The sequence below is a fragment of the Salvia splendens genome, chromosome 14 (genome assembly GCF_004379255.2).
Source record: "Salvia splendens isolate huo1 chromosome 14, SspV2, whole genome shotgun sequence".
NCBI lineage: Eukaryota > Viridiplantae > Streptophyta > Magnoliopsida > Lamiales > Lamiaceae > Salvia > Salvia splendens.
Window position 1 is genome coordinate 12,675,861 of NC_056045.1, and position 25,529 is coordinate 12,701,389.

Here is a 25,529-nt window from a genome sequence, read left to right on the forward strand (position 1 = left end):
TGCAGTCACTCAGTGGTGCTTTGCTATCAATACAATCTGCCTCATCGGATTTACCAAGGTCGTCTAAATCAACCTCAGCAAGTAAATTATCAGGTTTAACTATGCTACTCTCTCTCGCTGTGAGCTTTATGGATTACATTAACATTGGGACTGGTTTTACAACTATGAGAAGAGAAACTCCCGTAGAGGTGATTGGATGTAGCTGTCTTATAAATTTTAAGTCTCTGTTTACACGTTATCTTGATCCTTTCCCATGCTTTTACTCAGGATTTTCTTCCTTGTTATGAGTTAGCAATTACAAGTTCTATTAATAGCACATTTAACTTTATCCCACTAGTTAACTAAAATCTCACACTTCTGAATTCTTTCTCAATTCCCGGTTACTTTCTCGTTTTCCTTTTCCCCTTTTGTTTCTTTATTATTTGCTTTCGTCCCTGTGACATATTTATTAATTAAGGTGTAGTGGGGCAATGGAGGTGTTCTGATTCTGGTTCAGACCGTCAAGAACTTAAAAGTTATCGTCTCTGAAAATATTTCCTTATACATGGCTGCTATCTCCCACCTAAAATCTAAAGTTTTATCTATTATGAGTGCACTTTCCAATTAAGATAAGTTGATATGTCTTTAAATCTTAGAGCTGCTGGTAAAGTTAGCACACCTTAAAATTTTTATGTGCTTGTAGTTGTGCTTGGTGTTGTTGTATGAACAGACCCTTAATTCTTTAAAGTATGAATTTTTCTACTGCAGCTTTTGCAACACTGTGAAGCTGAAAGTGTATCATACCTGGATGAGGTGGCCAGCAACACAGCAACTCAGGATATGGCACACATTCTGTTGGACTCGAGGTATTGGTTTCTAAAATCAAAGCATCATGCAGTTTTTGTCATAACTGTAGAGAGATACATGTTCATTGCATTTATAATAGAAAAAGATTTCCCAGACCCTTTAGATCTATTGTTACAATTACATTGAAAAAACAAGTTTTGTACTCTGAAAATAAACTGAATTATTTTCCAACTTGTGCTTGTGCTTGGTGTGGTTGTATAAACAGACCCTTAATTCTATAAAGTAAGTGTGATTTTTTCTGCTGCAGTTTTTGCTAATTAGTAATGCATAGCCGCAATTGGTCTATAACATTGTTTGTAGTATTTACTGTACATTGAGCATTGCAATATCTGCACTTTGAGAAAGATTTTGCGTGCTATACATATGAACAGTTGTCATTTTATTCATTTTGCCTTACTTGGTGCTATCATGGTCATTTGTTTTGTATAGGTTCCTGCATTGCGGAAAAAAGATTGGTAAAGATTCAAGACAGTTAAATGCTCCCTCCAATAACTCCCTCCAAGGCAAGTTACCAGAAGGGCAACTTGAGCTTAATACAAAGCTCTTGACAAGTGCCGTCTTATATGCTTCAAATTATCTGTCATTCATCATGAAGTGTGTTTATAGGGTTTGTATTTTCTGTATGTATTTTGTGTAGTGCAGGCAGTGTGTAATGTTTTTTTGTATGTATGTGTAAGTGTGTGTATTTGTGTAGTGCAAGCAGTGTGTATATTTTATGTATTTTGTGTATAGTGTATGTAGTGCAGTGTGTTTTATTGTGTGCGGACACTATGTGTATTTTGTGTATAGTGTGTGAATTTTACGTGTAATGTATAATATGTTTAGGAATACTTTTTGTAGTGTATGTATACTTTATGTGAAGTGTGTGCAGTGCATGTATATTGTGTGTATAGTATACATTGAGTATATTTTGTGTTTTTTTTGTAGTGTGTTCAGTTTGTTTATTATGTACGAGTGTATATTTTGTGTAAAGTTCAAGTATGATGTACAATATATGTAGTGTGCATCTATGTTTGCAACGCATGTATTTTGTTTATACGTGCGTGTGCAGCGCATGGATTTTGTGTATAGTGTGTGTAGTATGTCTATAATATCTTGCGTGTGTATGGTCTGTATAGAATGTGTGTTATTTTGTGTAGTAAGCAACATGTGCGTTGTATGTATATTGTGCGTGGTATATATACTTTGTGTGCAATTTGAACTTTGTGTTATGATACATAGTATGTATATAGTATGTAATGTGTATGCATGGTGTGTTATTTTTTATTTAGTGCATAGTATGTTCATTTTATGTAGATATAGTGTGTATGTGTTTTATTTTATTGTCTTTGTGTTTTTTTTGTACCGTGGTTAATGTTTGTAGTATATGCGACGTATTTATAAATTGTGTATTTATAGTGTATAAAGTGTATTTTGTCTATATATTGTGTGTAAAGTGTGTTATTTTCATTTGTGTGTGTTTATTTTGTGAATTGCGTACTAGTGTGTATTTTGTGTGTAATGCGTGTGGTATGTGCAATCCATTTAGCGTGTAGTGTATTTTATTTATATTGTGTTTATGTATTTTATCGTCCATTTAATGTGTAGTGTATTTTATTTATACTATGTTTAATGTTTATAATATGTGGTATGTATGTATAAATATAGAATTTTATATGTACATTTGTTGTATAGTGTATATAAATATGTGCAGCATATGTATACTAAGTGGTGTTTCTATAATGTTTGTATTCTCTGTATTTATTTTGTGTATAGTGTGTGTAGTGATTGTTTAATATGTATGTGTATAAAGTGTGCGTATTTGAGTGTTGTATATACTTTGTACTTTGTGTCAATGTATTGTATGCATATGTAGTGTGTTTTGTTGTGTGCGGGCACTATGTGTATTTTGTGTATAGTGTGTGAATTTTACGTGCAGTGTATTTTGTGTATAGTGTGTGAATTTTACGTGTAATGTATAATATGTTTAGGAATACTTTTTGTAGTGTATGTATACTTTGTGTGAAGTGTGTGCAGGGCATGTATATTGTGTGTATAGTATACATTGAGTATATTTTGAGTTTTTTTTGTAGTGTGTTCAGTTTGTTTATTATGTACGAGTGTATATTTTGTGTATAGTTCAAGTATGATGTAGTGTGCATCTATGTTTGCAATGCATGTATTTTGTTTATACGTGCGTGTGCAGCGCATGGATTTTGTGTATAGTGTGTGTAGTATGTCTATAATATCTTGCGTGTGTATTGTCTGTATAGAATGTGTGTTATTTTGTGTAGTAAGCAACATGTGCGTTGTATGTATATTGTGTGTGGTATATATACTTTGTGTGCAATTTGAACTTTGTGTTATGATACATAGTATGTATATAGTATGTAATGTGTATGAAGGGTGTGTTATTTTTTATTTAGTGCATAGTATGTTCATTTATGTAGATATAATGTGTATGTGTTTTATTTATATTGTCTTTGTGTTTTTTTTGTACCGTGGTTAATGTTTGTAGTATATGCGACGTATTTATAAATTGTGTATTTATAGTGTATAAAGTGTATTTTGTCTATATATTGTGGGTAAAGTGTGTTATTTTCTTTTGTGTGTGTTTATTTTGTGAATTGCGTACTAGTGTGTATTTTGTGTATAATCCGTGTGGTATGAGCAATCCATTTAGCGTGTAGTGTATTTTATTTATATTGTGTTTATGTATTTTATCGTCCATTTAATGTGTAGTGTATTTTATTTATACTATGTTTAATGTTTATAATATGTGGTATGTATGTATAAATATAGAATTTTATATGTACATTTGTTGTATAGTGTATATAAATATGTGCAGCATATGTATACTAAGTGGTGTTTCTATAATGTTTGTATTCTCTGTATTTTATTTTGTGTATAGTGTGTGTAGTGATTGTTTAATATGTATGTGTATAAAGTGTGCGTATTTGAGTGTTGTATATACTTTGTACTTTGTGTCAATGTATTGTATGTATATGTAGTGTGTTTTGTTGTGTGCGGACACTATGTGTATTTTGTGTATAGTGTGTGAATTTTACGTGCAGTGTATTTTGTGTATAGTGTGTGAATTTTACGTGTAATGTATAATTTGTTTAGGAATACTTTTTGTAGTGTATGTATACTTTGTGTGAAGTGTGTGCAGGGCATGTATATTGTGTGTATAGTATACATTGAGTATATTTTGAGTTTTTTTTGTAGTGTGTTCAGTTTGTTTATTATGTACGAGTGTATATTTTGTGTATAGTTCAAGTATGATGTAGTGTGCATCTATGTTTGCAATGCATGTATTTTGTTTATACGTGCGTGTGCAGCGCATGGATTTTGTGTATAGTGTGTGTAGTATGTCTATAATATCTTGCGTGTGTATTGTCTGTATAGAATGTGTGTTATTTTGTGTAGTAAGCAACATGTGCGTTGTATGTATATTGTGTGTGGTATATATACTTTGTGTGCAATTTGAACTTTGTGTTATGATACATAGTATGTATATAGTATGTAATGTGTATGAAGGGTGTGTTATTTTTTATTTAGTGCATAGTATGTTCATTTATGTAGATATAGTGTGTATGTGTTTTATTTATATTGTCTTTGTGTTTTTTTTGTACCGTGGTTAATGTTTGTAGTATATGCGACGTATTTATAAATTGTGTATTTATAGTGTATAAAGTGTATTTTGTCTATATATTGTGTGTAAAGTGTCTTGTTTTCTTTTGTGTGTGTTTATTTTGTGAATTGCGTACTAGTGTGTATTTTGTGTATAATGCGTGTGGTATGAGCAATCCATTTAGCGTGTAGTGTATTTTATTTATATTGTGTTTATGTATTTTATCGTCCATTTAATGGGTAGTGTATTTTATTTATACTATGTTTAATGTTTATAATACGTGGTATGTATGTATAAATATAGAATTTTATATGTACATTTGTTGTATAGTGTATATAAATATGTGCAGCATATGTATACTAAGTGGTGTTTCTATAATGTTTGTATTCTCTGTATTTTATTTTGTGTATAGTGTGTGTAGTGATTGTTTAATATGTATGTGTATAAAGTGTGCGTATTTGAGTGTTGTATATACTTTGTACTTTGTGTCAATGTATTGTATGTATATGTAGTGTGTTTTGTTGTGTGCGGACACTATGTGTATTTTGTGTATAGTGTGTGAATTTTACGTGCAGTGTATTTTGTGTATAGTGTGTGAATTTTACGTGTAATGTATAATTTGTTTAGGAATACTTTTTGTAGTGTATGTATACTTTGTGTGAAGTGTGTGCAGGGCATGTATATTGTGTGTATAGTATACATTGAGTATATTTTGAGTTTTTTTTGTAGTGTGTTCAGTTTGTTTATTATGTACGAGTGTATATTTTGTGTATAGTTCAAGTATGATGTAGTGTGCATCTATGTTTGCAATGCATGTATTTTGTTTATACGTGCGTGTGCAGCGCATGGATTTTGTGTATAGTGTGTGTAGTATGTCTATAATATCTTGCGTGTGTATTGTCTGTATAGAATGTGTGTTATTTTGTGTAGTAAGCAACATGTGCGTTGTATGTATATTGTGTGTGGTATATATACTTTGTGTGCAATTTGAACTTTGTGTTATGATACATAGTATGTATATAGTATGTAATGTGTATGAAGGGTGTGTTATTTTTTATTTAGTGCATAGTATGTTCATTTATGTAGATATAGTGTGTATGTGTTTTATTTATATTGTCTTTGTGTTTTTTTTGTACCGTGGTTAATGTTTGTAGTATATGCGACGTATTTATAAATTGTGTATTTATAGTGTATAAAGTGTATTTTGTCTATATATTGTGGGTAAAGTGTGTTATTTTCTTTTGTGTGTGTTTATTTTGTGAATTGCGTACTAGTGTGTATTTTGTGTATAATCCGTGTGGTATGAGCAATCCATTTAGCGTGTAGTGTATTTTATTTATATTGTGTTTATGTATTTTATCGTCCATTTAATGTGTAGTGTATTTTATTTATACTATGTTTAATGTTTATAATATGTGGTATGTATGTATAAATATAGAATTTTATATGTACATTTGTTGTATAGTGTATATAAATATGTGCAGCATATGTATACTAAGTGGTGTTTCTATAATGTTTGTATTCTCTGTATTTTATTTTGTGTATAGTGTGTGTAGTGATTGTTTAATATGTATGTGTATAAAGTGTGCGTATTTGAGTGTTGTATATACTTTGTACTTTGTGTCAATGTATTGTATGTATATGTAGTGTGTTTTGTTGTGTGCGGACACTATGTGTATTTTGTGTATAGTGTGTGAATTTTACGTGCAGTGTATTTTGTGTATAGTGTGTGAATTTTACGTGTAATGTATAATTTGTTTAGGAATACTTTTTGTAGTGTATGTATACTTTGTGTGAAGTGTGTGCAGGGCATGTATATTGTGTGTATAGTATACATTGAGTATATTTTGAGTTTTTTTTGTAGTGTGTTCAGTTTGTTTATTATGTACGAGTGTATATTTTGTGTATAGTTCAAGTATGATGTAGTGTGCATCTATGTTTGCAATGCATGTATTTTGTTTATACGTGCGTGTGCAGCGCATGGATTTTGTGTATAGTGTGTGTAGTATGTCTATAATATCTTGCGTGTGTATTGTCTGTATAGAATGTGTGTTATTTTGTGTAGTAAGCAACATGTGCGTTGTATGTATATTGTGTGTGGTATATATACTTTGTGTGCAATTTGAACTTTGTGTTATGATACATAGTATGTATATAGTATGTAATGTGTATGAAGGGTGTGTTATTTTTTATTTAGTGCATAGTATGTTCATTTATGTAGATATAGTGTGTATGTGTTTTATTTATATTGTCTTTGTGTTTTTTTTGTACCGTGGTTAATGTTTGTAGTATATGCGACGTATTTATAAATTGTGTATTTATAGTGTATAAAGTGTATTTTGTCTATATATTGTGGGTAAAGTGTGTTATTTTCTTTTGTGTGTGTTTATTTTGTGAATTGCGTACTAGTGTGTATTTTGTGTATAATCCGTGTGGTATGAGCAATCCATTTAGCGTGTAGTGTATTTTATTTATATTGTGTTTATGTATTTTATCGTCCATTTAATGTGTAGTGTATTTTATTTATACTATGTTTAATATTTATAATATGTGGTATGTATGTATAAATATAGAATTTTATATGTACATTTGTTGTATAGTGTATATAAATATGTGCAGCATATGTATACTAAGTGGTGTTTCTATAATGTTTGTATTCTCTGTATTTATTTTGTGTATAGTGTGTGTAGTGATTGTTTAATATGTATGTGTATAAAGTGTGCGTATTTGAGTGTTGTATATACTTTGTACTTTGTGTCAATGTATTGTATGTATATGTAGTGTGTTTTGTTGTGTGCAGACACTATGTGTATTTTGTGTATAGTGTGTGAATTTTACGTGCAGTGTATTTTGTGTATAGTGTGTGAATTTTACGTGTAATGTATAATTTGTTTAGGAATACTTTTTGTAGTGTATGTATACTTTGTGTGAAGTGTGTGCAGGGCATGTATATTGTGTGTATAGTATACATTGATTATATTTTGTGTTTTTTTTGTAGTGTGTTCAGTTTGTTTATTATGTACGAGTGTATATTTTGTGTATAGTTCAAGTATGATGTAGTGTGCATCTATGTTTGCAACGCATGTATTTTGTTTATACGTGTGTGTGCAGCGTATGGATTTTGTGTATAGTGTGTGTTGTATGTCTATAATATCTTGCGAGTGTATTGTCTGTATAGAATGTGTGTTATTTTGTGTAGTAAGCAACATGTGCGTTGTATGTATATTGTGCATGGTATATATACTTTGTGTGCAATTTGAACTTTGTGTTATGATACATAATATATATATAGTATGTAATGTATACATACTATGTAATGTGTATGAAGGGTGTGTTATTTTTTATTTAGTGCATAGTATGTTCATTTTATGTAGATATAGTGTGTATGTGTTTTATTTATATTGTCTTTGTGTTTTTTTTGTACCGTGGTTAATGTTTGTAGTATATGCGACGTATTTATAAATTGTGTTTTGTCCATATATTGTGTGTAAAGTGTGTTATTTTCTTTTGTGTGTGTTTATTTTGTGAATTCCGTACTAGTGTGTATTTTGTGTATAATGCGTGTGGTATGTGCAATCCATTTAGCGTGCAGTGTATTTTATTATATTGTGTTTATGTATTTTATCGTCCATTTAATGTGTAGTGTATTTTATTTATACTATGTTTAATGTTTATAATATGTGGTATGTATGTATAAATATAGAATTTTCTATTAAAATTTGTTGTATAGTGTATATAAATATGTGCAGCATATGTATACTAAGTGGTGTTTGTATAATGTTTGTATTCTTTGTATTTATTTTGTGTATAGTGTGTGTAGTGATTGTTTAATATGTATATGTATAAAGTATGCGTATTTGAGTGTTGTATATACTTTGTATTGTGTCAATGTATTGTATGTATATGTAGTGTGTTTTGTTGTGTGCGGACACTATGTGTATTTTGTGTATAGTGTGTGAATTTTACGTGTAATGTATAATATGTTTAGGAATACTTTTTGTAGTGTATGTATACTTTGTGTGAAGTGTGTGCAGGGCATGTATATTGTGTGTATAGTATACATTGAGTGTATATTTTGTGTATAGTTCAAGTATGATGTACAATATATGTAGTGTGCATCTATGTTTGCAATATTAATCTTTTTGGAAGTAGAAGGTTCCTCAAGAATTAAGTCTTTTAACTTATTAAGATATTATCCCTTGTTTCAGTGTTAGGAATTTGATGGACGAGATCAAGAATAGCTTCTTTATTTTCTTTGGAAATGACATTGATGCAAATTTTGCAAATAACCTTTTCATTTTCAACACTATTATGATAATTACTACTTTCAGAAATGTTTTGAATTTCTTCAATTTCTGACTCATTTTCTGAGTTTGAGGAATTATTTTTTTCTCTTAACATGTTATTAATTTGTTTACTTAATAACCTGATGTTTTTCTTCTTTTTCTTCCAACATTGGTCTTTAGTGTGACTCGATTTTTTGCAGTACCTACATTTTATTTCATTTCTATCTTTATTATTAGTTGGTTTAAATTTTCTTATAGGCTTTGTTCTTCTAAAATTACCTTGAGGTGGTTTGTAATTATTTTGCCTTTGCGATTCTTTTTTAATTTTTTTAATTTTCCTTTTGATCTTAGAAGAAGGAGCTTCAATTTTTTTGATCCCGAACATTTCACAGAAACATCCTAATTCATTTTTCTCCTTTTGCTTGTCTTTTCTAAATTTGTTCTGTATTTTTATTTCCATACAAAGAGCTAGCCCTTCTTTTTTTGACAAAAGCAAATAATTGGCCAAACGTTATATTTTCGAAAGGGATGTTTTCAGAGTTAATATCATTTTTGAGTTTTTGTATTATTCTTTCGCTAAAAAGTTTAGGTAATCCTGCTATGAATCTTTCTTTCCAAAAGGCTTGGTTACAATCACTTCTCTTGAGGACATGAGTTAAAAAGACATCTTTGTACCATCTGTAATCAGATAAGGAAGGACACCTAAGGTTGTTTAAAACCATAGAAGAGCTATTATACTCTTCCCTAGGATTTCCTACAAAATACATTGAAATGGTGACAACAAGAAAGTCACAAGCATCGCTTGCTTCTTGTATATCTCCATCTTGATCTTCAATATTAACAACATGATTAAGTATTTCTTCTTTGCTTTCCAAACTTAAAGCGTTATCCCACCAATTTTTAAGTTGACCTGTAAAGCCATTAACAAGGAGGACACAAGCTTCTTTTTCAGAAATACCTGCATATCTATACGCCATCTTTGTCATTCCCATTTCTTGTAAAGTATTAAGAATTTCATATTCAGGTTTTCCATCAATATTCCACTCAGTAATTGAAGTTCCGTCATAACTGGATTTATGAAATTGACCTCTTTTTTCGTAGAGTAGGTCTGCCAGCGAAGGTCTATTATAATAAGGTTTACTGCTGTTAAATTTTTTCCCTTTGAAAATTTTATTTATTTTGAGAGGGGAGTTATTAGAATCTTTGAAAATATCTTCTAATTTTTCAACAAAATTATCTTCCTTTTCAGATGAAGAGTAACTCGATTGCTCAGTACTCGACTCATGGCTTTTATGAATAACATTTGTAGTTGACTTACTTGATTCACCAAGGCTTTCAGAGAGTTTTTTAAGAATGTTCTCTGTTTTTGAATTAAAAGAAATATTCTTATTTTTTAAAATTTCATTACTTTTGAAAAAAGGTTTGTAAGTATCATTAAGGATACTTTGTCTGTTAGCAGGAAGTTATTTGAAGAAATAGTATCTAATTGATTTGCAATAGTATGAAGAATCTGGTTTGCATAATTATTTTGTTGAATGATTTTTCGGAATTCTCTATTTTCTTTAGGGTCATTCACTTTAGTTCGTTTGAAAGGGTCAACAATAATTTCTCCTTTGGAAGTTTGTACTTTTAAGGATTGAAGAGGGGGATGAATTGCTGTAAAAATATCATTATTTTCAGAAGAACACCATTTTCTCATAAGGTTTGAGCCGACATTAATAGCCGGTTTTTTAAAACAATTATACCATCCTTCTGAGGATAGGTATATTGCAATGAAATCATAGAAAAGGATATTTGTTTTAATTCTTATCATTTCTTTCATCCATTCATCTTTTATTTTATTTTTAACTTTAATGTATAACTTATTGAACCATTTTTCTTTTTCTTTATAGAAAGGATTATTTAATTCTTCGTTTAAATAAGCCATATCAGGTTTAAATTCTTCATTAAAAGTTATGACCATAGTACTTCTAGTAGGTGAGTAAGGGTCACCGATATTTTCTTCGACAGTTAAATTTGGTTGAGGTATGGGGGTTTTGAAAGTCCAATTTCTTTCCGAAGTGCTTGGCATATTAGAATAGGAGGCTCTACTACTTTCATAGATAAAACTCCTGCTATTTCTGGAGTTTGAGAAAGAATTTGTTCTATCAAATTTGACTATTACAGTTCCATCAGGTTCTTCAATGATTTCTGATGGTTCAGTTTTCTCTAAGTTTCTAGGGGCTTGTGGTTCTTTTATGATAAACTCACTAGGAATTGTAATGTCATTCCATTTAAGTCTCTTAGGAGTATAAGTGGTAGGTTGTTCTGCATCAACCTGTAAGAGGATGGTATTTCCTTTTGAGAAAGGATTCCTACTGAATTTAGGATTTAAGTTTGAAGACATAAGTCTAAGATTGACCCTAAACATGATTGCAAAATTTTTACATTCATGAAATTCATCTCCTTGTATTTGAAGACATGGGATCTGTAAGGTCTACAGAGAAATTAGGAGAACAATTAAAGTATATAGGACCATTACATTCATGAAATTCATCTACTTGTAAGAGAATAGTTTCTCCTTTCACAAAACGGTTCTTACTAAATTTAGGGTTCAAATTTGAAGACATAAGCCTAAGGTAGACTCTGAACATGACAACAAAATTTTTGCAATTATGAAACTCATTTCCCTGTATCTGAATGTCAAGCACAAGGGATTCTAAAATCATAGGGTTTGTCAGATCAACAGAAAAGTTCGGGGAGCAGTTGAAGTATATTGGGCCATTACAAATATTAGTTTGGACTATGGCTAATAAGATAGAAGTTTGATATTTCTTAAGTCTTTTGTCTCTCAAAGCTAGGTAAATGGGTGTGTCGACTCCTATATGGACTAAAGGTTTGACAACAATTTGGGCTAGACCAAAATGGGCATACCTATGGCCTTTTTCTATATATTTTTTATAGAATCTTTATTGAGGAGAGGAAAGCTTTCTGACTTGCGCAAGATACTTCTAGTTTCTTCATGAGTTCTTATAGAAAAGGCAGTCCTAAAATCTATAAGACCTATTTTATAAAAATTTTCAACCTTTTCTTTAGGGATACTCCAATCTGAGTAATTAATGGGTGCATGAATCTCATTACTTGAAACAATATTTTTATCATATTTCTTTTCAGTTTTGGGTCTTAACAGATTTACCAATTTACTGGCCATGGACAAACAGAGGGATAATGGTTTAAAAAGGATCTGTTTTAGTAGAAAGAAGCTGATCGCAGGGGAACACTATACGTGGAACACCGAAATTCAAGGCTTACCAACCGATTTACAAGTTTACCAATCCTGAATTCCAACGCTTCTTTTACTAGATTCAGATCTAAAATAGTCCTCTTCTATTCTGCTTTAAGTAACATGACAAGTAAACATAGAAAACCGGTGAATATACAGTACCGCCATCGAAATGGCTCTGATACCAATTTGAATCCCAGATTAATTATTCCGTTATTTGAATAAGAAATATGAATGAAGAGGTATGATGACAGGTAAATAACGTATGGAAAATCCACCGAGATCATCCTGCAGCTGGGCAAGTATATCAAAATGGTTTCCACAACATTGAAATCCAATGAAAAATCCACCGAGATCATCTTGCAGCTAGGCAAGTATATCAAAATGGTCTCCACTTGGATTGTGTACTGATTAAGCATGATAAACTAGGCAATATGAAAGAGAGTAAATAAAACAAAGTATGAGTTTTGAAAACTAACTTGTGGCTTAAAAACTTCAAGGGTTACAGAGGGAGGAGGAAGAGAGCAATGGTCTGGAAACTCTAAGACCGGTGTGCCCTTTCTCCTTAATTTACCAGCTATTTATAGAGCTACAAAGTTAACTATTACATAATATTATATTGCAAAAGATTACAATAAATGCTACGTGCTGATCATCTTGGGAAGTGGTGGACACCTTTGATGATAACTCTTGACTTTTAGTATACTCTTGGAAAATTGTGATAAAACTTTTGTCTTTTAGTATCATATCATTAGAGATATAGTGCAGAGAGGAGACATAAAAGTGGTAAAGATTGCGTCAGAGAACAACCTGATAGATCCTTTTACAAAGGCTTTGGCGGTGAAACCGTTCGAATGCCACGTTGAAGGGATGGGAGTTCTACTCATTCAAGACCTCAACTCGCTTTCAGTATAAGTGGGAGAAATTTAGACGTGTGCACTATTTTTTTGTATACTCGAAAGCTATTTTGAGTATAAGGGGGAGATTGTTAGGGTTTTGTATACTAGAAATCACCTTTCGAGTGATTAGATACTGTAAAACTCTACTTGTTATTTTCCAATGAATAAAACAGATTATTTTTGTCATAATGTTGTTATGTTTTACATTTAATGGTTGTTTATTGCATATTTAAATGTATAAGAACGTAACAAAGTCTAAGTCTTTGTTCTATTAGACCGGTTGTGGGCGTCGTCCACTTTAAGGTAACACGGTCAGTTCTGAACAAAGAAAAAGAAGAATTTCACAACCCAGATAGACCTAGACTACCTATCGTGAAAGGTTGCAATGTCAGTCCGATTATTTCTAAGCCTTATTGAAATAAGATGACGTTGGTGTGGTAGAGCACTGAATGGATCTAACAGCAAGACGAGTCTTTATGCTATCTACTGAAAGAAGAGGTCTTGATAATAATTTCTTAATCAATGTACGTTAGAATTGAGCATACGATATTGAGTATCTACTACTTTGACTTACCAAAGGTGCGGGTTTTTCGTAACCCAACGATCCAAGTATATTGGGTAGTGGTGATCATTATCTAGCGGTGCTAGGATTGCTATTACGTTGAATCGTGCGCGAGGAGAGTCTCGTTTGATAACATCCACAAGAGGAGCTCGAAACAAGGTTTTATTATTCGGAACCTAGCTAGTTGGAGTTTGATTACTCTATGAATAATAAATAAGAGTTTCTTGCTAAGTCGACTCTTGGAGATTAAATATGTTGATTAATTAAGTCCATAGTAGACATTAATTAATTAATGGATGTTACTATCTTAAGCGTGGGAAATGAATTGAACGCAAATAAAGGAAACCCAGAATACTTGAAACCCGGAATACTTGTAATTTCGGATTTGTAATATTCCAATATAAGCTTATATTAAATTGTGGGTTCAATTTAATTAGTAAAAAGCTAATTGGGTGAGGCCTGATCCAATTCTTCCTTAGATCCCTGACTGAGCCCAATTTGTGACTTAATATAAATAGGAAAATAAAGGAGACAGAAAACACTTTTTCTACAAAATAAAAAAAAATTCGTCCCCCTCTAGAGAGAGAGTTCGAAATTTGTGCCTCCTCCGTGAGCAGTTTCTGTCTTCCATTATTCGAGTCCTAGTACGTTAGTGAGATTTGCCCACACAAATATCAGCGTATAGTCCGGGACACCAGTCAGAAGATCCGAGGACTTGTATTGAAGATCTTCACGTGGAGACGGAGCAAGCCATCATCGATTCTTGATTGAATCAACGAGGTAAATTGGCTAATTCCGTAGTAAGCATGTTTTAGGGATTTTATATGCTAAAGCATGTTTTAATTCAAGTTATGAGCATGATACATGTGATAATTGCGCGAATAGAATTTGTCTGAATTATCTGCTATATAGATCAAATTCATGTCATCGGTAAAATTACTGCACGCTTCCGCTGCCAACCCCTTCAGTTTGCTGGTGACTTGAATTTGGAGAGAATTAGATGAGGATAGCACAAGGGTTCTGAAGGCAGTTGATAGAAAGTGAGATTCGGAAAACCCCCTTTTATACTCAACAGAAAAGTTCGAGGAGTAGTTGAAGTATATTGGGCCATTACAAATATTAGTTTGGACCATGGCTAAGATAGAAGTTTGATATTTCTTAAGTCTTTTGCCTCTCAAAGCTAGGTAAATGGGTGTGTCGACTCCTATATGGACTAAAGGTTTGACAACAATTTGGGCTAGACCAAAATGGGCATACCTATGGCCTTTTTTCTATATTTTTTTTATAGAATCTTTATTGAGGAGAGGAAAGCTTTCTGACTTGCGCAAGATACTTCTAGTTTCTTCATGAGTCCTTATAGAAAAGGCAGTCCTAAAATCTATAAGACCTATTTTATAAAAACTTTCAACCTTTTCTTTAGGGATACTCCAATCTGAGTAATTAAAGGGTGCATGAATCTCATTACTTGAAACAATATTTTTATCATATTTCTTTTCAGTTTTGGGTCTTAACAGATTTACCAATTTACTGGCCATGGACAAACAAAGGGATAAGGGTTTAAAAAGGATCTGTTTTAGTAGAAAGAAGCTGGTCGCAGGGAACACTATACGTGGAACACCTAAATTCAAGGCTTACCAACCGATTTACAAGTTTACCAATCCTGAATTCCAACGCTTCTTTTACTAGATTCAGATCTAAAATAGTCCTCATCTATTCTGCTTTGAGTAACATGACAAGTAAACATAGAAAACCGGTTAATATAGAGTACCGCCATCGAAATGGCTCTAATACCAATTTGAATCAATCCCAGATTAATTATTCCGTTATTTGAATAAGAAATATGAATGAAGAGGTATGATGACAGGTAAATAACGTATGGAAAATCCACCGAGATCATCTTGCAGCTGGGCAAGTATATCAAAATGGTTTCCAAAACATTGAAATCCAATGATAAATCCACCGAGATCATCTTGCAGCTAGGCAAGTATATTGATAAGTCGTATTCTAGGCCTTAGTTACTGGTCAGTATGATGTGCATAATTGGATTATATCTGCAAAAATAGTTGCTCAAGTGTGCAGGTTGAGTGTTCTAGCCAGTAGGCAAAGCTTCGGATACTTCAGGTGAAAAAGGCGTCAGGATGATGTTATCCTGATTAGTATGCATGCCAAAAAGGCTCGAGATGGAGAAGAAGGATAGCTGGGAAGATCAGCCGCAAGCAAGGGGGCAAAAGAGTCATTTCATATTCGAAGTCTACCCTAAAAATCAAGGGAGGCCTCCCTATAAAAGGAAGCTACTTGGAGAGAGAAAAAAGGAATCAATTAGTGGGATAACTCCTACGCTTAGTTAGCAATCTCTCTTCGGTAGATCCCTCCTTCAGCATTATCCTTCGTAATTCTCGTTCCTCGCCACAGCCATGGTCACCTGAAGATCATCAGTTTACCGGAGTTCCATTCTCTCTTTCTAGTCAGCACGATCGTAGTTAGCAGTTCCATCGCCCGGAGTGGCAAAAACAATCTTTATTTGCTTTCTAGTTAATCTTGTTTGTTTTCTCTATGTTGGATCTTTTGCATTTCCATTATTTTGCTTACTTTGAAGTCTTAGTTGTGATCCAAACGTTTTATTGAATATGAAGTTTTTTTTCCAGCATCGGTTCATGTTTGCTTTCACTTCTTTCTGCCTAGATAGCTTAGATCTAGCTGTTACCGTAATTTCCAGTGTGGATTCGCATGTTTTAACTTCTGTAGTTAATATCTCTGAGTTTGCAAGTCTAGAAAGCTATTAGATTTTAGATCTGAATTAGTTAAGTGTGAAAACCCAGTTTACGTGATTTCTGCCACCCTACATGTTGACCAGTAAGCTTAGTTGCAGTTTCAGTGTTCGATCTTTTGATTTGAAGTTTCAATCGTAGATCTGTGTTCTTGAAGTTGTTAATCTATGTTTTTATGGTGATGAATCTGGTTTTGCCGATCTGATTTGATTTATGTTGAAGAAGACAACATCTCCATCCAAGTTTGGGACCACTCTTACTTTTTAACAACTTTTTACTTTTGTCCTAACTTTTCAGCTGTTACTTTTCAGATCTGCAGGTCTAGCCACCTAACTACCTCTTTCCCTCTGATATTCCGTTTAGTCTTTTATAGTGAACTTGTACCCTTCTACATTTATTTCTGAAACATCATGTTCCCCACTCACACATACACAGCCGTCTGTTTAACAACTCTCCCTCCTCCTAGTCAGTAGAGTACCACTTTAATTTCCCGTCTAGGTAGAAACTCAACCCAAGCGTGGTAGCTAACCAAACCTTCCAGAATATCACCACAATCACTCCAAATAGTCACCATCCCTGTGGGATTCGACCCCTACCTTCACTATACTACCTAGTAGAATAGGGTTGAGGAATTATTGATACCAGGATTCAGGATTAGCTGGGACTTCCATACAGATCAGTAGGATACACCCCTGCTTGAAATGACACCTGACGCAAACCTGCTCTTTCAAATGGCGCCGTTGCCGGGGATAAATGGCGTTATTAACTGTTATTGTGAGTGATACTTTGGCGTATATAATGTGCATAATTTTTCTCTTTTTCTTTCGTTTCAGTTTATGAGCAGCAGCTCGGCTCCTGACCATCGGGGACCGCAAATACTCCAGCGAGGGACTATACTCGTGACCACTCGTTCTGGCCTGTCAACAACTTTGTCTGACTTAGGTTCGAGTAGTCACGAGGAGCAATACACCATAGAAGGACCAATACCGGAAGAGATACCAAGGATAGAGGGAAACCCGAGAAGGATGGCCGCTCAAGGAGAAGAAGATCCTGAGATCGGGATGCTGAACGCACATACCGAGGGAGAACCACCTCAAGCCATAGTTGTGACCCCAGGGCAAACTGCCTGTGATGTGAAGCCTCATGTGATCGCAATTCTGCCTACATACTGCGGGAAGAGTTACGAAGGGCCGTATGAGTTCCTTCATGAGTTTTGTAAAATTTGTAGGGCACAAAGAAGGCCAGCAGGAGCGACTGAGGATGATTATAGACTGAAGGCCTTGCCGTTCGTACTGAAAGGGGAAGCTAAGACCTGGTTCATGCGCCTGCCTCCCGACTCCATTGAGAGTTGGGCTGATTTCAAGTCAGTCTTCCTAGGCGAGTTTTTCCCGTCATCCAAGACAAGCGCGCTGAAAAGAGAAATAACTAGTGTGAAGCAAGGGTACGATGAACCTTTGAGCGATTATTGGGCGAGGTATATGGGCCTTTTAGATGCATGTCCCAATCATCGCATGGCGGACATTGAGATATATCATACCTTCTATGAGGGGATGAACATAACAACCAAGGACCTGGCCAATTCGTCGTCGAGAGGAAGCTTCACGTAGCTACGGGTCAGCGAAGCGAAGAGGGTCCTAAGGAAACTACAGAGTGCGAAGAAGGAGTATGACCATTCAAGGGATGGATACAACCGAGAAAGGGTTGCAAGTGCCTCGTCTACTGACCAGGAGCAGAAGCTTGAACAGAGGATGGATTTGAAGATGGATGAGTTGAAGAAGTCACTCCTCAGCGCAATCTAGAAGAATACACCGCCGACTTCCCCAGTTGGGAACTACAAGGGTGCAGAACAGGGAAACCAAGAACCGAGCTATGATCAGCCAAACGACTCAGTCAGTATGGAGCAAGCTAATGCTGCCGGGTATTTTAACTCAAATGGGAATTGGATCCAGGGGAGACAACAGGACGCACCATGGAGGGATCACCCAAATTTTCGATGGGGAGATGGGAACCAAAATCAAAACCAAGGTCAAGGTCAGAACCAATATAACCCCCACTCGAACCAAAACCCCAACCGCCAGCAAACCCGGACCACCAGTTCAACTGGTCAGGAAGGAACCAACAATCCCAAAACCAAAACCCACAACACTAAAGCCCAAACCCTGTTTACATACCACCCCACCAGAGAAACTTCCAAAATTACCAAAATCAGTCGAATCAAGCACCCCAACACCATCAGAACCAAAATCATTTCCAAAACCAGAACCAGAACCAATATCACCAAGACCAGTATAACCCTCCTGGCCAGTATAACCAATACCCACCTAACCAGAGCCAGCAAAACTTCCAAAATTTCCTGCCCAACCAAAGTTCCCAGTATAACCAACACCAGGGCCCAAATCAGTCACAATACTCCAACAGGACCAGACGATCCATGGAGGACATGATGAGAGAATTGCTCGCATCGCAGCAGGGTATCAAGGGCGAGTTGCAATCCCACAACGAAGTAGTGCAGGGGATGCAAAATGCCCAGAAGGAACATAAAGCGAACATGGATATGATGAATAGGCAGTTGGCCCAGCTGGCCAGTTCGGTGGGTGATTTGAAAGGAAATGCAGGGACACTCCCGTCTATGGTCCAAATACCCGAAAAGGCGAATGTGAGTAAGGTTACATTGAGGTCAGGAACTACTTATGATGGACCTCGACCGAAACAACCAAGTGGAGAGACGAGCGGAACGAAGATAGAGGGCGACACCATCTCAGTGGAAGAGCTTAATAGATCCATACCTCGGATGCAGGACCCATTTTTCTTAGGGAAGACACCATGTAGAGGAGGTGAACCCGAGAATGTACTGGTCAGGAAGGAACCCCATCAAGAGGTAGAATCCAGAACGGGGGCTCAGTTCTAGAATTTGCCCAAGGAAGATTCCAAGGGGGTTGCTGAGGGACCGGTAGAGGAGAGAAAGGGGGAGAAACCATTCCCTTTCCGCTTTGTTACAAAAAGAAAGAAAGAGAACCCGGTGGATTACTTGTCAATTTTTGAGAAATTGGATGTCACCATACCATTCCTCCAAGCCGTGAAGCTACCCCCTCTTGGGAAATTCATTAAGGAGTTCATAGGCGGGAAAGCCCAGGAGGATGGGAAGATCATGGTGGAAGGGATAGCGTCAGCGATTGTGCAGGAAAAACTACCACCCAAGAGAGCCGACCCAGGTATGTTCACTCTACCCATAACTGTAGGAGATGTAAAAGTCGAGCATGCAATGTGTGACCTGGGGGCATCTATAAATGTTATGCCATTGTCAATCTATAACCGATTGAAGGGAGTTATATTGTCGAGTACTAGGGTGTTGATCCAACTGGCTGATAGGTCATGCATAAGTCCTGAGGGTGTTTTAGAGAATGTGTTGGTTAGAGTGCATGATTTTACCTACCCTGCTTAGTTTGGAAAAGTTTCATTTTTGGAGTAGAAATAACTAACCCATTTCTCTCAATGGTTTTTAGGAAAATTCCTAAATGTTTTATATGTTGGTCAAGATCTTGGGAAAAGATCAGAACATCATCTATGTAGACGATGCTAAATTGACTTGAGGATTTAAGATATCATTCATGATTTTTTGAAATTCCGAAGGAGCATTTTTGAGACCGAAAGGCATTACATTCCACTCATAATGTCCAAAGGGAACTGTGAAGGCTGTCTTATATCTATCCTTCTCAGCAATTTGAATCTGCCAAAATCCAGATTTAAGATTGAATTTGGAGAATATTTTTGCATTGTAAAGCCTGTTTATCAGATCTCTTTTATTAGGAATTGGATGCCTAATCCATTGTAAAACATTATTAAGGGGTTTATAATTAATAACAAGTCTTGGGGTTCCTCTTAGTACTTCTGCCTGTTTCATGACATAGAAAGCAGAACAGCTCCAAGGAGAATTTGAGGGTCTAATAAGTTTCTTATCTAGTAAGTCTTTAACTTCTTTTTTACAAACTTCAAGAAGTTCTTGATTCAATTGAATGGGTCTTGACTTCGTAGGAATTTTACTTTCGTGGAAATCTTCTTCATAAGGTAAAATAATCACATGATGCTTTCTTTCCCAGAAAGCATTAGGGACTTCATTACAAACTCTTTTGATAAAACTATTTTCTATTTCTTTAATTTTTGAAACAAATCTAGGAATTTTGAGTTGCTCATCAATTTTTTGGAAAGGAATTTCTTCTTTAAGATAATTTATTTGTTTTTGTTTTTGGGTTATCTTATTGATTTGTCTAAAGATAGAACTTTTCTGAAGGTTAAGGATTTCTTGTTTCTAAATTGGGGAGATGAAATTAAATTTTAATTTTCTTCCTTGGATATTGGTAGTAATGCCACTATCATCGACACTAAAAGGATAGATTTGAGTTAGGAAAGGTGTTCCTAGAATCATATTGTAAGTGATATCTTCAACAATTGTAAAAATGTTTTTGAAACAATAACCATCATTACATATATGGGCTTTGGATAGTTTGTATCTGATTCTTAAAGGGTTATTATTGGCTGTATAAAGTTTTTCTTTTGTTTTGTCACAATACTTAGTCGGAACAATTCCTTCTCTGATTATGTTATGATCAGCTCTAATAAAAATGGTCAGATCTGGATTTTTGCAGCGGTGGGCTTTGAGGTGGATGAGTGGGATGATTCTGAGCAGGTTTTACACGCCCGATATGTGACGCCTACCTTGCCTGTCCCGTTCTTCGTCTCGGTGGCATATGGAAAATGTTTTAGGGAAGGAAGACTGGAAATGTGGGATAAACTCTGGGATCTTGCTGCGAGGCTGGATGGATTGCCTTGGCTGGTTGTGGGCGACTTTAACACTTTTGTCTCCGAGGACGAAAGGCAAGGGGGGTGTGCGAAAGAGGACTAGAGAGATGTTGGTTTTGCCGAGGCTATATGTGACTGCCAGCTTCTGGATATAGGGGCTGATGGTCCCAAGTTCACGTGGGCACGAGGGGACATTTTTGAGAGATTGGACAGAGTCTTGCTCGGTGAGGGCTGGGCGAACTTGTTCGAATCCACCAGAGTAACAATCTGCCCAGAATATTGTCTGATCATTGTACTTTGCTGATAAGGTGCCAACTCCCGGGGCCACGGCCTAAACCGTCTTTTCGGTTTCAAAATATGTGGGTAAGGCACCATCTATTTCTATTTGAGGTTGAGAGATGCTGGAAGGAAGGTACAGGTACACGGGGAATGATCAACGTGCAGATTAAGCTGAGTCGGCTAAAGACTAGCTTGAGAATCTGGAATCGGGTAGTCTTCGGCAATATTTTTGAAGGGCTAAAGAAGGCGTAAGCAGAGGCTAAGGAGGCTATGGAATGTTTCGAACATAACCCGTCACCAGCCTTACGATCAGAGATGAACAGAGCGATGACTACCTTTATCTTGAGACTTAAAATGGAAGAGGACTACTGGCGTCAGAAAGCAGCAATTAAATGGATGGCAGAAGGAGAGAGGAATACAAAGTTTTTCCATGGATGGGTGAAGCAGAAGAGAATCAAATCAAGGATCCATATGATTGAAGAAAATTATCAGATCCTCACGGAAGACATGGATATCAGACACTCGGCTGAAAATTTCTTCAAAAACCTGCTATCTGACGATGTCGGGTGTATTGAGGAACCGGATCTGGATATCCTTGAATCCCTACCTGCCCATGTGAACATGGACCTGTTGGAGAGAACACCTTCAGAGGAAGAGATAAAGCAGATTGTGTTTAGCCTTAATGCTGAAGGTGCTGCAGGCCCGGATGGTTACTCTGCGTTATTCTTTCAAGCTTGCTGGGAGATTATCAAGGCTGACGTGGTTGATGCGGTGCGGGATTTCTTTGCAGGATCTCAGATTCCGAGAGGCATTGCAGCTACCCTTATTGTGCTCATTTCGAAGAAGAAAAATCCTACAAGATGGGCTGAATTCAGGCCAATCAGCCTGTGCAACGTTATAAATAAAATAATATCCAAGCTTCTCACCTCTCGGATGGCTCCTCTCTTGCCTATGCTTACGGCCCCAAATCAGAGTGGTTTTATTAGAGGCCGGCTGATAAGTGACAATGTGCTCTTAGCGAAAGAGCTATTTCATGAACTTTGGAAGGGAGTGACGTCACCAAATATGGTTCTTAAATTGGATATGGAAAAAGCATACGATCGAGTTCAGTGGCCATTTTTACTTAAGGTTTTAAAGAAGATGGGATTTTCAAATAAGTGGGTTGGTCTGATTGAAAACTGCATCTCCCCATGCTGGTTCTCGATTCTAATTAATGGGAGTGTAGCCGGCTTCTTCAAGTCGTCGCGGAGCCTCAGACAAGGAGATCCTATCTCTCCATCTCTTTTTATTCTGGCTGCAGACTATCTTTCGAGGCTTCTTGACCGCCTCATCCTCGGGCGTAAGGAGATGGTGTACCAGACAACAAGGTACACCATGGGGTGTCTCATTTGGCATATGCGGATGATATTATTATCTTCTCGCATGCTCAGAGTTCGACAGTGTTAGAACTGGTGGAATGCCTACAATCCTATAAGAAGGTCTCGGGTCAGAAGGTAAATGTGGAGAAGAGTTGCTTCTACCTTGACAAAAAATATCATTCGTGGGCGAGAGATGTTGAAGAAGCTAGTGGATTCAAGCAAGGGGATCTCCCCTTTCAATACCTTGGAGTGCCTATTTTTCGGGGGCATAAGAAGATGAGTTTATTCATGTTCCTTCGGGATAAGATTTCAGCAAGGATCCATAGTTGGGGCCATAGACACCTTTCTTTTGGTGGGCGGCTTACTTTGATTAAAAGTGTCCTTGGGGCCTTACCTATTCATATTTTTCAGGTTTTGGATCCTACCAAGGGAGCCTTAAGGCAGATTGAGCAGGTATTGGCCCGGTTTTTGTGGGGATCTTGCAACACCTCAAGGAAAACGCATTGGGTTAAATGGCAGCAGGTGTGTCTGCCGATAGAGGAGGGCGGTGTGGGGATTCGAGGCTTGGCGGATGTGATAGAGGCGTTTAGCATTAAGTTATGGTGGAGATTCCGCGAGCAGGGGGCCTTTGGGCTCGTTATATGTACCAGAAATACTGTTCTATCTCATTCCCTTTGATGACCTATCGATCAAATCGGTTCAGCCCGATGTGGAGACGGTTGTTTAAGGTGGGAAGCTTATGCCGGGAACAGGTTAGATGGGTACTTGGGAATGGGGACATCAACTTTTGGCATGATACGTGGGTGATGAATACACCCCTTGCGGATCTGTGCAACCTAGGCTCGGACAACCTGAAGTTAAAGATCAATGAATTATGGCTGGGTGAGCAGTGGAATGAGAGAGAGCTGTGGTTACTGGCAGAAAGGACGGGACTGCCGGAGGAGATCGTTGAGAAGATTCTACAAATCCCTTTTGATAGAGGGGGCAGAGACAAAGGAAGATGGAAGTTAACCAGAAATGGGGAATTTACTGTAGCGTCTGCATGGAATCTTGTGCGGAACAGAGGTGGAAAACGAGTGATTTATGAGCTGGTCTAGGGGAAATGCATTGGACCGTAAATTTTCATGTTCCTCTGGCGCCTCTTGGCTAACAGAATCCTGGTGGATACGAAGATACAATGGAGGGGGACTACCTTAGCTTCAAAGTGTAGGTGCTGTGCGAAGCCTTAAGTTGAGTCGAGGCTTCATCTGTTTGTTAATGGCGAGGCGGCTAGGAGAGTTTGGCGACATTTTTCAAGATGGTTCCCTCGGGTGCCGGCGTTTGGGAAGGATGGAGAAAACTTGGAACTAAGATTTAGGTGGTGGCAAAGGCACCTCGACATTAGCTCGAGCCAGCATCTGTCTGCGATCATCCCGTGTTTGATTCTCTGCTTTATTTGGTCAGAAAGAAATGAAAATGTCCATAGAGATAAGGTGTTTGAGGTGGAGAATATAATCAAGAGTGTTAATATGAAGTTGAGACACTTGGTGTTAGCCAAGTTGTTAGGGCCTGACCAGTGGAGAGAGTGTAGGCCGCTGTTGGACGTGATGTCTGGCATGGTCTCGGAGGTGCGCAGGAGGAAGGTGGGCAGGGTGCAATGGAGGCCGCCGGACTTGTTTTGGATAAAAATCAATGTGGATGGAGCTTTTAGGCAGCTGACTCAGAAGGCGGGTGCTGGAGGGGTTCTGAGAGATAGTGAGGGGGAGATTCTTGCTGCCTTTTCTGCAGGTTTTGAAGCTGGGTCGGGGCTGGAGGCTGAAGTTTTGGCTCTACTGACTGGCGTGATTCTTGCGAAGCAATATGGCAATAGAATTTGGATAGAAGCTGATGCGAGTGCAATGGTCCGTTGGTTATCCTCTGATCAGTTAGGACCGACTGATATCTGTGTTGAATTGGCGAAAGGGAACTAGAGGGTTGTGAGTGGAAGATCGCCCACATTTTTAGAGAAGGGAATAAGGCAGCAGATTTTCTTGCAGAAATGAGCCTGCAGGCTGGTGCGAGTCAGTACTTTACAAGGGGCTCGGCGCCAGCTCGTGTAAAGGCTTTAATCAGATTGGAGCAACTGGGAATGCCAAATTTTCATTTCTGATGTTGTAAGAGGAGATGGGGATTGTTGTGCAGGTGACCAAACGCTGGCTGAGACTATATTTATCTGATGTTGCAGGGGGCTCAAAGCTATGTAGGTAGAGAGGTGGGACTGCTGGTGTAGGAGGCACAACGCTGGCCAGGGGCTGATGGACAGGAGGGTCATTGCTGGTTCAGGCACTGGCTTTTACAACTGGACCGATTGTTTTTTGTTTTAGTTTTGATGGTTTTATCAGCTTTCCTTTGTAATAGTTGATAGTTGTTCGTTGCCTTTGTCAGACTGTCCACTTTTGGGATAGTTGGTGTATAAACTCTTCGTTTTGATGATATATAGGGGACAAGGGACCTACTCAACCCTCCACCGTGAAGGTGTTTAAAAAAAAAAAGTAAACCATTTCAATCCAAATGACCTACAACTTTCATTATACTATCTTTGTTAGCTACTAAATGACATAAAAATAGGATCATTTGGTCATTACAACATCATAGAAATGTAATATTGTATAAGTTTATTTTATAACATAACTCTTTACATTTTGATTTACTTGCCCAGCAAGTAAACCATTTCAATCCAAATGACCTACAAACTTTCATTATACAATCTTTGTTAGATACTAAATAACATAAAAAAATAGGATCTTTTGATCATTACAACATCATAGAAATGTCATAACGTATAAGATTTTATTTTGAAAGTTTACTATTACAAAGCTTATACGTTATGACATTTCTATG

At 36.4% G+C, this 25,529-nt stretch overlaps 1 protein-coding gene and 1 long non-coding RNA gene across 2 annotated transcripts; both read left to right on the plus strand.

The window, feature by feature from the left end:
* The first annotated feature begins 3 nt into the window (after window positions 1-3).
* On the plus strand, window positions 4-1,564 carry LOC121765205. Its single transcript, XR_006042794.1, has 3 exons — window positions 4-93; window positions 748-845; window positions 1,276-1,564. It is a non-coding gene; the product is annotated as an uncharacterized LOC121765205 (long non-coding RNA).
* Window positions 1,565-21,666: 20,102 nt separating this feature from the next.
* LOC121764206 lies at window positions 21,667-24,619 on the plus strand. The gene is made up of 5 exons (XM_042160261.1): window positions 21,667-22,662; window positions 22,743-22,805; window positions 23,082-23,272; window positions 23,374-23,735; window positions 24,114-24,619. The coding sequence occupies exons 1-5, from the start codon at window positions 21,667-21,669 to the stop codon at window positions 24,617-24,619; spliced, it is 2,118 nt and encodes a 705-aa protein (XP_042016195.1).
* The last annotated feature ends 910 nt before the right edge of the window (window positions 24,620-25,529 follow it).

Bases quoted from the DNA above. Each gene is read 5' to 3' on its own strand.
- LOC121764206 (XM_042160261.1), top strand. From the start codon at position 21,667: ATGGAAGAGGACTACTGGCGTCAGAAAGCAGCAATTAAATGGATGGCA. The intron at 22,663-22,742 runs GTGTACCAGACA...TCGCATGCTCAG, and splicing joins TCCTCGGGCGTAAGGAGATG to AGTTCGACAGTGTTAGAACT. The intron at 23,736-24,113 runs GTGGAAAACGAG...TTATTTGGTCAG, and splicing joins GAATCTTGTGCGGAACAGAG to AAAGAAATGAAAATGTCCAT.